General features: G+C 31.1%; 1 protein-coding gene across 1 annotated transcript in view; it reads left to right on the top strand.

Annotated features, from left to right (window-relative positions):
* Positions 1 to 14,434, top strand: part of Dmd (dystrophin) — a 1,772,476-nt gene that overhangs the window by 935,575 nt on the left and 822,467 nt on the right. Inside the window, exons 42-43 of the mRNA XM_052170230.1 lie at positions 31 to 172; positions 2,417 to 2,566. Coding sequence (XP_052026190.1) covers positions 31 to 172; positions 2,417 to 2,566 — 292 coding nt within the window. The remainder of the gene's footprint in view (positions 1 to 30; positions 173 to 2,416; positions 2,567 to 14,434) is intronic.

The raw sequence follows: 14,434 nt of genomic DNA on the forward strand, positions 1-14,434 counted from the left end.
TTTACAAGAATTTTGTTATTCTTTCTACAGGACTGAAGAACAAAAGAATGTCTTGTCAGAATTTCAAAGAGATTTAAATGAATTTGTTTTGTGGTTGGAAGAAGCAGATGACATTGCTACTACTCCACTTGGAGATGAGCAGCAGCTAAAAGAAAAGCTTGAACAAGTCAAGGTAATTTCCTTTACTAAAGTCTCCAGGGCCTATTTATATAAAGCACATATAAAACTATTTTAATGTATTGAATCAGTGATTTACTATACATTATGTTATCTGTAGTTCTTAACAATATCTTTTTTCTTCCAACCTTATGTTTTTAACCAAATGACTGCCATTTAACATACTTACATAATGCATATATATGTCTATACATACATGCATATACATACATACATATGGATGGATATATGTGTACTTAGATACTTACATGTTCTTTAAAAAACAGTTGTTTTGAAAAATAACTTATGGAGTTTTAGAGCTATTTCAGGGTCTACAACTTCAAATAATTTTGAAAACTGAAGAGAAAAGTGTGAAATCAAAAAGGCTATATATAACTGGGAATGACTTTGCAATCACTGGAGACTGAGAGTCTCACTAATGAATAATATCATTTATTAGTGAAGACATTGTCAAATAATAATGCTTCAATTACTGTTTAAAGATTTTACAAAAGTAGTGTTTAGCTTGGGCTTCTTTTTGTGAACATTGAACTTTTCACATTGATTCACATTCCATACTGGTCCACTAGACACACAGAATATCCAAGAGATATTTTTGTTTTTGTGTGAACGCAAACATATCTGCTAGCACCTTACCTAGCTCACTGATGTGAATTAATTATATGGCTAATTTACTTTTATGATTTTAGTTTTAGAAAGGGGAGTCTTTTGGAACTATATTATTTTAATTTTAAAAGTAAAGGTGAAAGGAGAATGAAAATTAATATTTATCATGTATTATATGTCAAAGATGATATTTATTTACAACACAATTTTATTTAATCCTCATATAAAACATTTTAGCTGGTTCCTGTTTCTGTCATTGTAGAGTGTTTTAAAATAAAATGAAAATTTTATTGCTTATTTATCCATGATTTGCCTGTTTTACTCAGGCAAATTATGCTTCAAATGGACCCTTTACTTCTGTGAAACAAAGAAAAATTAAAAATTTCATCCTATCATGATGTATACTACAAAGGAAAAACAGTTTCTTAGATCAGTAGACAAATATTAAAAGCACACTATATATCAGATATTATATTATGTATTTGACATTTCAGTACTGAAAGCTTGTGAACCATTTGTAAACTACTCCTCCCTTGAAAAGAAACAAGTCCAGTCCATTTTGTTAAGCCATCTTTTCTGAACATATTGAATGCCATATATATACATATGTGTGTGTGTGTGTAATAAATTCACTGTTTAGATATTTTAGCAGCATTCATTTATGAATAATTGTGTATTGATTTTTTATTCTTCCTGGACAACCTAGATAATATTGTAGAGTAGCACTTTCTACAAAGATCGATAAGGTTTTCATGCATTGTACCCACTAGCTATATGTATATTATGCAAAATAGTTTGTATGAACAACAAAGGATGATTTATATTAGATTAGATTTTAGTAGTTACTCCATTGGATCCTGCAGTTTCAAATGAAATTTAGTTTTAATCATTGGTACATTTGTGCATCTTGGGGAAAGTGTAATAATAATACAATTCTAAATGGAAAAACATACATTTAAATTCCAGGATAGAATCTTCCAAGTTTGAATTACTACTCTATTAATTATTAGCCTTGTGTCCTTGCAGTTTTATATTTACATCTCCTATTTCAGTCTTTTTCTAAACAAAGTGACAATAATAATTACTTCAAATGATAATAATTATTAGCCTTTATACTTCATATCATTATTTTCATATTTTGAGATGAAGTGAGGATAGATAGATAGATAGATAGATAGATAGATAGATAGATAGATAGATAGATAGTGCTTGGCACAGTGTCTGGCTGCATATCTATTGACAACTTGGTTGTTTACTCATGTGCATGCTATGAAATGCTAAAATACCTGAGAGTATGAAGGAGTCAATTCAAATATTCCATTTCTGATAAAACATATGCTTTTAGAATAACTGCTTGTTGTAGTCTCTTAGAGATCTACATGTCATCTAACATTTTTCACTCGCAAAGACTCTCAAGGGAGCACAAAACAAAATTAGTCATCTGTAGTGGTTTATCTTCTTGGATGCAATTGTTTCAGCCTATGAGCTCTGTACTCTGTGGAAGTATTTCAGGTGCTACTGGACCTTCAGTTGAGTCGCTTCACTTTGATAGACTAATCAATAAAGGTGACTGAAAGGTAGTTGGAGTTGCACTGTAATTCATTTTAAATGTTGTTTTATTTGTCCGTTTCAGTTACTGGCAGAAGAGTTGCCTCTGCGCCAGGGAATTCTAAAACAATTAAATGAAACAGGAGGAGCAGTACTTGTAAGTGCTCCCATAAGACCAGAAGAGCAAGATAAACTTGAAAAGAAGCTCAAACAGACAAATCTCCAGTGGATAAAGGTTAGATATTAACCCTCTTCTCTGTCACATGTGTTAAGTGTTGCAACTGTTTCTATTTGCTTTGTTTTCTGAGTAGTTTCTTGGAAGGAAGCAGAAGTGTGGATTTTTGTTTTGGTTTGTAACCTGACTATCTGATTTGCCTATATATTTTGCTGTAAACACAAAGCAATTGGTGATGGTGGATGACTTTACATTAATGACAAAAGGCAAAGTATGACCCAATGGTTTTTGGAAAAATATTCCATAAGTTGAAACATTGATAAAGCAATGAATATGATGTGTAATTAATCAGAAGGTGATGTGATGCAGAATTACTACTTTAGGCAAAGGATATAGATTAAACACTAAACAATGCATCTGTTGCATTCTCAAAAAAGAACTCAATTTCCAGTTCCTTTACTTTGCAAATCCTGAATTTTCCACCTAGGACACATTCTAACGTTGATGTAAAATATAAAGTTTTTATAAAATTAATGCATATTTTAATAAACAAATTGTACACAAAAATTTATATTGTAATTCGAATTATTTTGACCCAGTAGCATTTATTTATTCCATGGAAATACTTCCCTACTGCTTAACTGGTACAATTCTGTCATTAGTATGGTGAATATTCATGTATGCATCTGCTTCCATTTTTGTCTGCCTATTAACAAGTAAAAGAGTAGCTCAGTGACAACTCTTACAATCTTTTGGGTTTTGTTTCTTGTTCACTGACATAAAATTAACATGTCAAATATTCTTCTTCTTAACTTATATAACTTGATAGATTTTTTATTATTTAAAATCATCCATAAGACATTTATATCATCAAATTTGTCAGGCAAGCATTTTATTCCATCATTCCTTGGTGTTGGTTACAAACCATTATCATAATCATCATCTGTTTCCTCAGCTTTCCTTCCTCTCACACTAAAGCTTAAAGATTTTTCTTTGTAGCCTCTGGTATCCTTATTGACTGTGTTTCTCCGTGATTTGCTTAGTTCAGGTATTGCATGTAAATAAAACCATAAAGCAAGTATATCCTTGTGCCTGACTTAGTTCATTCATCATATTTTGAGATTCATGGAAGTGTTAGAAGTTTCTTTTATTGAAGCAACACACACACACACAGGGGGGTGGACACTGCCTACAAAGGGCTATATTTTGAGATACTCATAATTCTTACCGTGTTCAATTTCTTACATAATAATTCTTATATAAGTCTATGGGTTCCTGGATCTGCTCCCAATTGGTTCCTAATTGATGTCCCTGTGATAACCATTGGGGTCGGCCACAATATATGAGTATAGCAGAATTTTATTAGTGATAATTTCATTAACTGTTGTTTTTTTTGCCAGTAATGTTTGGTTCTATTCTGAGTGTCTGGGCTGTCCTGCCTCTGGTACTTAGTCATCCAAGCAGTGTCAAAGTTGAGGTCTGTCTCTGGGCATGGGGTATAAGTTGGAACAGTCATGGGATGGCCACCCCCATAAATTATGTGCCACCCCAATATGACTTTCAGGCAGGACAGATTGTAAATCAAGATTTTACCATGTACAGCTGTGATATGTGGTTTTCTTTCTGCTCAGTCTTATTCTATCTTGTTAGGCCATGGTCAGTAGATATACCTGGGAGGCCTGTTCTGTTTGTTTGTTTGGTTGGTTGGTTGGTTGGTTAGTTTTGTTTTTTTTTTTTGTTTTTTTTTTGTTTGATTTTGTTTTGTTTTGTTTTGTTTTTTGGTGTGGGAAGACAAAAGAGGATTTGATATGACAGGAAGGTAAGGGGAGGGACTGGGAGGAGTGGAGGGAGGGGATGTGTGGTTGATGTGTAACGAAAGAGTAATTCAAATATTAAAAAAATTAAACAATTTCTATAGTTATTTGTTTGGATTTGTATTTAATTTGTCAAAAAGTACTAATCATTAGTGTTTCCCATTTGTAACTATTGGGGAATCCATTGTTTGTATTCTGGTATTAAATTAAACTTAGAACAAATTTCCACTTAAAGTCTCCAGACCCTCAATTATAGCCTACTTCCAGGTTCTGCTCCTCATGGTATCTTCTCTATCAGAATCTGCTAGTATGTGTGTTCCCTTACATAATGAAGCTTCTTCTTTAAATGTATCCTCCAGATAATGCTTTTAACATTCAAAAATGTCCTCAAGCTTCTCCTTCACTTTGACATCAATTCTACTATGTTATTTAGTACAATTCAGACATATTAACCTTTTCCCATCCAAAATGTACAGAAAATTGTAATCCTGAAAACTAGGAACAAATATGTTCCAAGAAAATACTGAAGAACTGTAATTTTCTTTTTTTAATATTTTTATTTTCTATATTCTTTGTTTACATTCCAAATGATTTCCCCTTTCCCAGATCCCCCCTCACCATATGTCTCATAAACCTTCTTCTCTCCATTCATTCTCCAATTTCTCCCTCCTTTTTCTCTGTCCTTATATTCCCCTCCAATGCTAGGTCAATCCTCTCCAGGATCAGGACCCTCTCCATACTTCTTCATGGGAGTCATTTGTTATGCGATTTGTGCCTTGGGTATTCAGAGCTTCAGGGCTAATTAATATCCACTTATCAGAGGAATGTAATTTTCATGTAACACAAAAATGACTTCTTTCAAAGTAGCACAATTACCTCTAAAACTCGCTTGTTTCATCAGCACCTAACTAAATACAGAGGTATGAGGAAGAAAATAATTGAAACTTCCAGTTATTTATTGTATTCTAAAATTTACAATGCTGAAGGTCTTGTAAAAGATCATTCTTATGACTGATAAACTATGTCTCATTTTATGATATTACAATCTAAAATATTATTTAGAACTCTAATTCAAGGAAAAGATATTAGAAAATAAAGTCATTTATTTTGAAATATCACATTTCCCCTCAGTTGTCTGACAGATAATAGTAAAACATTTTTCTGAAGGGTTGTTTCCCAATGAAAAATTGAGCTTCATTTGCTTAATAATATCAAAATGTCCATATAAAAACCTAGATACTTGCACTTCATGTGATATATTGGTAATTTAAATTTTGTAATTATATAATCATTCATGTAAAGAAAATGTTTAGTATAGAATTCAAAGGAGGACAAGTATTCTAAAATGTTACAAAATATCTAGTACACCTTGATATCACAAAAGGAACAGAAAATTATAATGACAGGAAATATGAGATACAAAACCTTACAGCTTTGTGGATTGTGAAACTTAAGGATTTATCACTTCTACAACCTACAAGCTTCTTACATCCCTACATCTCCTTTGTTTCTTTCTTGCAAACCTTTGCTTATGAATTGTCATATTTCCATATCAAAAGATATGTATATGGATGACATCATTTCTACCCAGATATTCCTTATAGAGAATGCTATTCTACTCTACTCATCTGACTATATTGTTTCATCATTTTTCACATCCTTGTCACTTCATGTCTCTCCTCATTTTTCACTTTTCTTTTTACAAGTTTTATAAAGATTGTCAACAATATATTACTATGTTCACTACATTTGGACCCAAAAATTATGTTTGAATCATATTATGTCTTACCTTTATTTAAATAAAAAGTGAAAGTATGGAACTTTCTTAACGTTGTAGATTTTGGATTAGTCAGATGAAATAACTTCATGAAGCTAAGTTACACACAAATTCAGTTACCAGCTTCTGTGAAGATTTCGTGACATTTTACTTGAAAAATAAGTGTCTCCAAGAGAAATACTACTCTTTAGTCATTTGGTGAAACCCTATTGTCTTTGCTGTATATAATATTCTAAAAATCAATGAAAATATAGGAATTCTCATTTTATTTGGTTGTTATTTTAATGATAGAAATGAGAATATAATTTTGTTGAAATAAGCTATAAAATGTTTCTCTGTAGAGAACAGGATACTGTGTTTGACAATTATATCCTAGTTTATCTCTACTGAAAAACATTTACTATTGTGTATGATAGAAAACATATTATATATATAGTTTTATATGTACTACTATTTATTTTATACAACTTTGCATGTATTATATTACATTTTCTAATAATCTTAACAAATCTGACTTCATTTCATAAAAATTAAACTTTGTTTCACATTTTGCTATTCACAGATAGTTATAGTACTGTTTTAACTTTTTGACTGCCATGGCAGTATAAAGTGACATACTAAGACTGAATCATTTTACAGATGAAGTTTAAAATTGTACTGCAAAATGAATTTCAGTTGAGTGAATCTTCCTAGAAAATCTGATTTACTTTACCCAGAAAAAAACATTAGGTTTAAACTATGAATCTTCATGCTTAACATAACAGTAATTTTGTAATAGTGCTGAAATTACTTTCCAATGAAATCACAAAATAAAAGCCATGAAAGTAAATGTATAATTCAGTTCTTCAACCAGAACATTTTCTACTGCACTCTAGTAACTGTTTCTAAATTTCTAGAAATTTACTTCATTTTGGATTAACCTCTAATCATATTATTTCTAAGTATCTATCCAAGGAATAAACAATTTAACAATGTTCTTTTCATTCATGTTAGTTGAATGAATTATTGGTCTCTTTTCAGGTACATTTGCTATGTAATGTCAGTCATCAGTAACCATTACTACAAATGTAGAAAGCAAATGTAGAAAATTATATGAAGTAAATGCTTGGCTACTCCACTTCTTGTTAAAATATGGATAGTTCTCTAGTTAATTTTCTATCACAGTATGGTGATTAATAGATGGTGTTAGTAGTGATCATTCAGTATTTACCCCACTACAAATTTTATAACTAAAGAAGAAAATGTTTCACTGGAGCTATTACCTTGCTAACTAGTATCTATGGAGCCAAGAAAGGGCTTTGTAATATATACTATAAAAGAAAAGATTTCATTGAAATAGAGGTAACAGCAGGGACTAGGGTACTCCATATGATATCTGATTTACCCTTGATATTGCCTGATAAAGTTTATTTGTTACAATATCCACTTAGTCCTTTATTTTATAAACCTATTAGCTGAAATGGTATTATAGCAGAAATGATGGACTGTACAGAAATCATGCCTTGGTCAGTGGGCATAAGTCTGATAATTTCTGAAATCCATCATCTGGAATGTTTCTTTACATAGTTAAGTTTCATGAGTTCATTTATTTATTCATTCAACTATCTAATGAGTGACTATTATCACATGCTGTTCTAAGCATATCATTATCAAACCCTAGCCTTGTGTTATTTAAAGGACATGCATAATTTTATGGGGCTTGGCATTATAAATATTCATATCTCTAATTTATAGTTACTAAATAGGTTGAAGCTGAAAGTTGGGTGAATGGAGTGTTAATTTAGTGTTTATAATATAACCGTCCTTGACTTTGCCTCCTATTAAAATGTACATTGTGATAAGAGTTTATTACTAGAGTGTATTTCAAATCGCCTGTCCTCCCATTACAATTTTAACAGTCCCTCTTTTCTTTTTGAAGTTTCCCACTTTTAATAATAAAAAGATATACAGAATATCACCCTCTAAATATCAGGCTCTTATACATGGGTCTATCACAGTGTTCAATAACTGTAATTATAATCACTGCTAATGCTCTTACAAACAGCAGTACTATCTACTGTCTTGACATTTCAATGATATTGACAAGATTGGCCTGTCCAAGAAATGTGGTTGTCATTATTGTAAAATTAGTCACTCTGTCAGTAATATAAATTTATATGAATATATCCCCTTCTACTTTCCAAGCTATTGGGATCTTGAATAATAAGAATATAGATCGGATAATTTATGAGGAAAAAGTGAACAAGGTTGATAAAAAGGCAATTTTCTGTGGTCATTAATAATTTCTGATTACATTATATGTTCTAGAGATTAACATCTGTACGGCTTCAAACATTTCTAAGCCATACTCCATTTATTTCACTTCAAAATTCAAATAGCAATAGATATAGATCTGACAACCTAACAGGAAATCAGTACATGTATAATGAGTAGCAGAGAACCTGGCACAATTTAATTTTAAAAGTACAAGTGTTGCTAAAAATATTAAAACTCTAAAATGAAGCACATCATCCTGGCTGAAACAACATAATCAAATAGTACTAACTGTGGCTCCTGAAGGGAAACCTCAATTAGGAATGCAAGGGCTGAATGTGACAAGTATTTAGCGCACTTAAACTGCAAAATGGCCCAAATAGGAAGCACACAGGGTTTTCAACCAGAGCCATTCCAATGAACTTGAAGTAAAACAAAAAGTTTAACATGTCAGATGAAAGGAACTGGAAAATATTGAGCTTTTCTATTCACTTTTAATAAGCCTAAGAAGACAATATTGTATTTATATACCAACATTTTCACTTTTTAACTATAAACATCTTATTTTACCTTTGATTTTTGAATATCTTTACAATTGATTCATTAAACTGGTTCTAACTCAGGAATCTAGGCCTTGTTATCTTTCTCTTCCCTACAGTATTGATGTTGAAAGAATGATTTTTTGAAAGTTACCTTGGTGCCAGATGTTATTTACTAGGGATTTTCAGCTAATATTTGCATTCAAGACAGTGCTGTTTTAAAATTATACATAAAAAATTCAGCACATGGTGTATAACACTGATATTTGTGCTAGTATTTATTTATGTATGAAACATTTCCTTTTGACACTGTGTGAGTGCTAAGATTGCATCCAACATGAAAATGTATCCTTCAAGTTTCCTATGGCTTATACTTTATTTAAAAGGCATGCTAATTTCCAGTAAAAACAGATTTGATTATTCTTGGCAAACATGGTTTTTTCTTAACAATAAATTGAAATAAGAAATAGTATTATGGTGAAAGAAAATTGAGAAGAAAATTTTCATAATTCTTGAATTCAGTATAACATTTTAAAAGGCCTTTATTAGCAAAACTGTGTTTGCCCTATGGTTGTAAATTTGAGACAGTAGAAAAATTACAATAAGATGGATTTTGCCTACACAATAATGTTCTTGTTTTGTTTCTGCAGGACCTTTCCTTACTAGATTATATGATATCAACTCTAAAACTTGAAGGCATTTCCTTTCTGCTTAATAATTTAATAATGTTGAATTGAATGAAGGTTTTCATATACTGACTACTTAAACTGAGCATGAATAAGGAAAGAAGATTAAAGGGCATATTTAAGGATATGTATTGTAAATTTTATCCTGATTTCATTTATTAGATCACCTACAAAGCTAATATGTAATGTGAAATATAGTAACAGAGCTATTTTTATGAAAGGTCAGAATCATACAAAAAATTAATATTTCAGTAAATTCTTTATACTTTTACATCAAGATATATACATTTATTTATGCACCAAAAAGAATTTAATACTCAATACTGACTGCTATATGGATGTTAGCTGATCCCTGGTTCTTCAAACTGGAGAAAAAGGGATAGTAAATACTGACCAGCTGTTGGAGTCCATTTTTGCCATAGACAAAAATGGCTTATAACAGATCTGTGATGGGATTCTTAACTTTTATTGTAGAGAAAATGGATTGATAGATTGGGCCTGTGGCCAATGAACCATGGAACCCCTGGTTTGCAGAAAAGAGTTTATCACACTTTGATGTTATTTCTGTCTTGTGTCAGCTGAGAAGGATGAGCTAGATTATCTGTAAGTTGAATGCCAAAAGCAACATTGCCCTCATTTATCCACCTTATATAGTTCAAGGCAAGTATACTCTGGAGCTTCTGAAGGGGCTAATCGAAGCCTGATTGAGAAATTTTGGTTTACTGTCTTTGAATCTGCTTGTTGACATTAAAACTAATTATCAGACTTCAAAGAGTTTCTTTGTTGATCAATAAAATCAACCTCTTTTGCTGTGCAAGTTAAAGCATTTGAGCAGAATGATGTCATTCTGATTTGTGAATATTTTCAGTTAACATTGGACAGACTTCATTCATCTTTGGCATGGTTGATCAAGTGTGAGGGAAAACTGGTAGACCAGATACCAAAGTCACTACAAGGATATTTCAAGCAACTTCATTTGTCATGATAGTTGCAATATGTAAGCAACCTATTGATGACTATATAGTCTATACAGACTAAAAAGACAGTTCTTAAAAAGTTAACATATTCTTTCTCCAGTGTGAAATATATCAGTATTTTGAATCAGATAGTAATGCTTGAACTTATTTAGGCTTTGATCAAAGAGTGAAATTTTTGCATTTCACTTAGAGTTTAAGTGATTATCATAGAAATCATTTTTGCTGTTTTTCTGCTTTTGGATATCCTTGTCCAATGTAGTAATAAATTTTAAATCACTGGCTTGTTCTTTTTTATGGGTGATATGTTGCTTCCTCCTAAAATTGTTTAGCTGCTGATAAAAAGAGAAATAAAATAAGTTTCTGTTTTTAGATAGGTCATCAGTTATTGGAAATCAATAATAGCTATCCATGAAGTAGAGGAAATAAGAGAAAACACTTTATGATTAAACTATTACACTGTGAGTGGATGGAAATTATTTTAAGTACTAAAATAACAAGGGAAGATAACTGTCATTAACATCTCCAATAATTGATACTAAAACTCAAATGTATTACAATTAAATAGCTTCTAGTTTAAGTGAAGGAACAGGGTTTCTTCTCAATCATTGTGGAAGGTTGTACTTACATGAGCACATTTTCACAGATGTATCTAATATATTTGAGGTATTTTAAGCCCTATACCTTGTTTTTTTTCCCCGTACTCTTTTTATTGTATACTCTTTCAAATAGTATTTGTATTAGCAATGTTTCCATTGCTATGATGAATCATGATGATTATAGCAAATTAGAGAACTTCCAGGGATTAAAGTTTATAATCTCAAATCCCACCAGCAGCTAATTACTTCCTCTTTGACTGCTTCAACTGGCAACCAAGTGTTAAGTACTCCAAAGCCAAAGACTACTGGGGACAAATTTCATTCAAATTACCACAGTAATTTGGATTCTCCTAAACAGTTTCACACATAAACTACATACACACATTATATAAATATATATAATATAGCACTATATTATGTATATATGTAATATTACACTATGTATATGTATAGACATAACTATGTAAATATATAAAATAGTTTTATATATAAGGTTGATTATGTGTGAGAGACACACATACAGAGAGAAAGTGAGATAGAGAAAGAGAGAGAAACATGTATAATAATTATACTCACTTTATTTATTTTTCTGTTGTTGGAAACTAGTTTGGTCCAATAACTGAGTTACAGTTCTGTGATGAAAACTACTGTGTAAGGATCACAGTGATATGTTGACTTGGACCCTTTGGGGTGAATATCAAGGAATTGCTTTGCTATATTGTATTATAGGCCTTTTTGAGGTAGACTAGAAACCTCCCTCCTAATTGCCATAGTGATTGAAACAGTTTATATTCTATTTGCTGTGTTTGCTGAGGATCACCTTTTTAAAAAAGGTACTATTAGTGCCCAATTTCTCACTTAATTTGAATGTGACTTCAAATATATTCCTTGTTTCTATAATAGCTACTCCCATTCCAATTTTTACCTTCAGCATTCCATTTTAGTATTGGAAAGATCACAGAATTTTCAATTAGTAATTCAGTCCATGCCCTATTTATCCACTCACTAACTCCAGACAAGTAATTCAAATCTCTTTTGTGTCCCCATGTCCTCATTTGCATAATGGCAGCACATAAGTCTTGTTTGTACATTTCCAGAATGCAATGGGGACCTGAAGATACAGTGTTCACTGTAATACTTTATTAAATATTATGAAGTAGCTAAATTGTAACAATTATTACAAGACAGGCATCATAAAATTTCACCACCAGTAATAAACAAGAGAGGACGCGTCATCACATAGAAATAGAATTTCTCAAACTCACTACTCATAAAAAGCACCCCAAGCCCCATTAAAATCTGATTCTTGATGAAGTGGGTCTTGTGGGACATTTGAGATTTCTGCTATCCTAGCTTATTTTCAGATATGATAAGTTTTGGTCCATTTTCTTGAGACAAAGTCTTAGTAGAAAACCCTGGCTGACCTGGAACTTGCTATGTAGATAGACAAAACTGGCTTCCATTTCAGAAATCTAAGTGACCCTGCCTCCAGAATTCTAGAGTTAAAGATGTGTACTCCTCCACACTTGGCTATGATTTACTTTTTAAATAATATGAACACTAGTTGTCAAGGGTGTAGCTAGGAGTATGCCAATACATCTCTTCCATAGAAGTTGTAGATGGTTCATTCTGAGATGATGGAAAGGCATTTTATGTCCCTTGCTATAAATGAAGGATGTCTAAACAATCACCAGATGATACATAGTCAATTTTAACTGATGTCTTGAGTATACTATATTTATTACCTTTGAAACACTATTGGGAATTCATATCTCATTGATACATTCCCCTGCATAACTTGCTTTCTGAAACCCATTTTATTTGTTTCCACTTCTTTATAATATATTTATGAGATTGACTACTACTCATGTTGTTCCTGGAACTTCCTTCAAAACATCTTTCTGCATCAATTTAGCCCACAATTTTAGAATAAAGTCTAAACAGCAGAAGTTGGTTGTGACAGCACTTTTTCAGCTCATTCATTCTTTTTGAAAATAGTTGATATATAGACAAAGTAGTCAGAAAATAATATTATTACAGCTTCTAATAAGGATGATATAAAGTTCATTTTTGTGTTTGCCACAGTAGAATGCAATGAGCTCTTATATAGATTATCTTCACAGAAGACAACCATAAATTTGGTTTATTCATTATAACAAAAAATTATAGATATAGAATTCTAAAGTTTTTGAAAATTTCTCTACCTGACATACTCTAGTATCTGTCCTTCAAATCATCAGTTTAAATGACATTATGAAAACTGTAATGCTATTATATATATATATATATATATATATATATATATATATGTGTGTGTGTGTGTGTGTGTATATTAAAGCTAACACTGAGCAAATAATGGCAGCTTAATTTTTCACCCACAGATCATGTAAAATTCTTGGTTATCATTTTAAGGAAATGTTTTAAAGCAAATATATATGTATATTATATATTAATATATATTAATATACATATATGTGTATATTATATATACATATATAATTAAATATATACAATCTAGCACTATAATAAGTATATATGCAATATGTATAATATATATGTGTATAGACATAGTTATATGTAAATATATAAAATAATTTTATATATCAGATAAATTATGTGTGCGAGATATACATACGGATAGATAGATGTAGATGTACATGTAGATATAGATATATGATATAAATTTTTTCAGCCATGCTGTTATATAATATATCTATTATGAACTTTACTAAGATAATTTAGCTGTGCTTTATGTCTTATCTCATATTCCGACAAAATGCCCTTTTTCTATTCTCATAAATCAAAAATGGACATGGACTTCTGCAACTTATGCTAGGATTTGTCTCACTGTTTTAATTAATAAATGTTGTTGGTCAAAGTAAGTCACAAGGCCATCCCAGATCCAGTAGTTAGGTTAATAAGCTATGCCATCTGATAATAGTATATGTGTACAGAAATATCTTCTTTGTATCTCCCCATACTCTGCAACCCAGTTGCTAAATTATATCAAAGGTACAATGTTTAAAGCAAATATATTCCTAGTTACTTAGATGTAGCTGATCCTACCTTCTAGTATTAATATTTTATCAACACCAAAATATATTGGTCCTTGTGGTTTCCTATATTCTTGAAGATAGTTCATGCCAAATTCTAGGAATGCACCAACAATGTATATTTATGCATTCAATATTTGTTATTAATCTTCAAGATAGCATTATCCTGATAATAGAGTTTTAAACAAGACAGATACTTGCATTTATGGATGTTCAGAAGGTAAATGTGGACA

The sequence above is a fragment of the Apodemus sylvaticus genome, chromosome X (assembly GCF_947179515.1).
Source record: "Apodemus sylvaticus chromosome X, mApoSyl1.1, whole genome shotgun sequence".
In the NCBI taxonomy this organism is placed as follows: Eukaryota; Metazoa; Chordata; class Mammalia; order Rodentia; family Muridae; genus Apodemus; species Apodemus sylvaticus.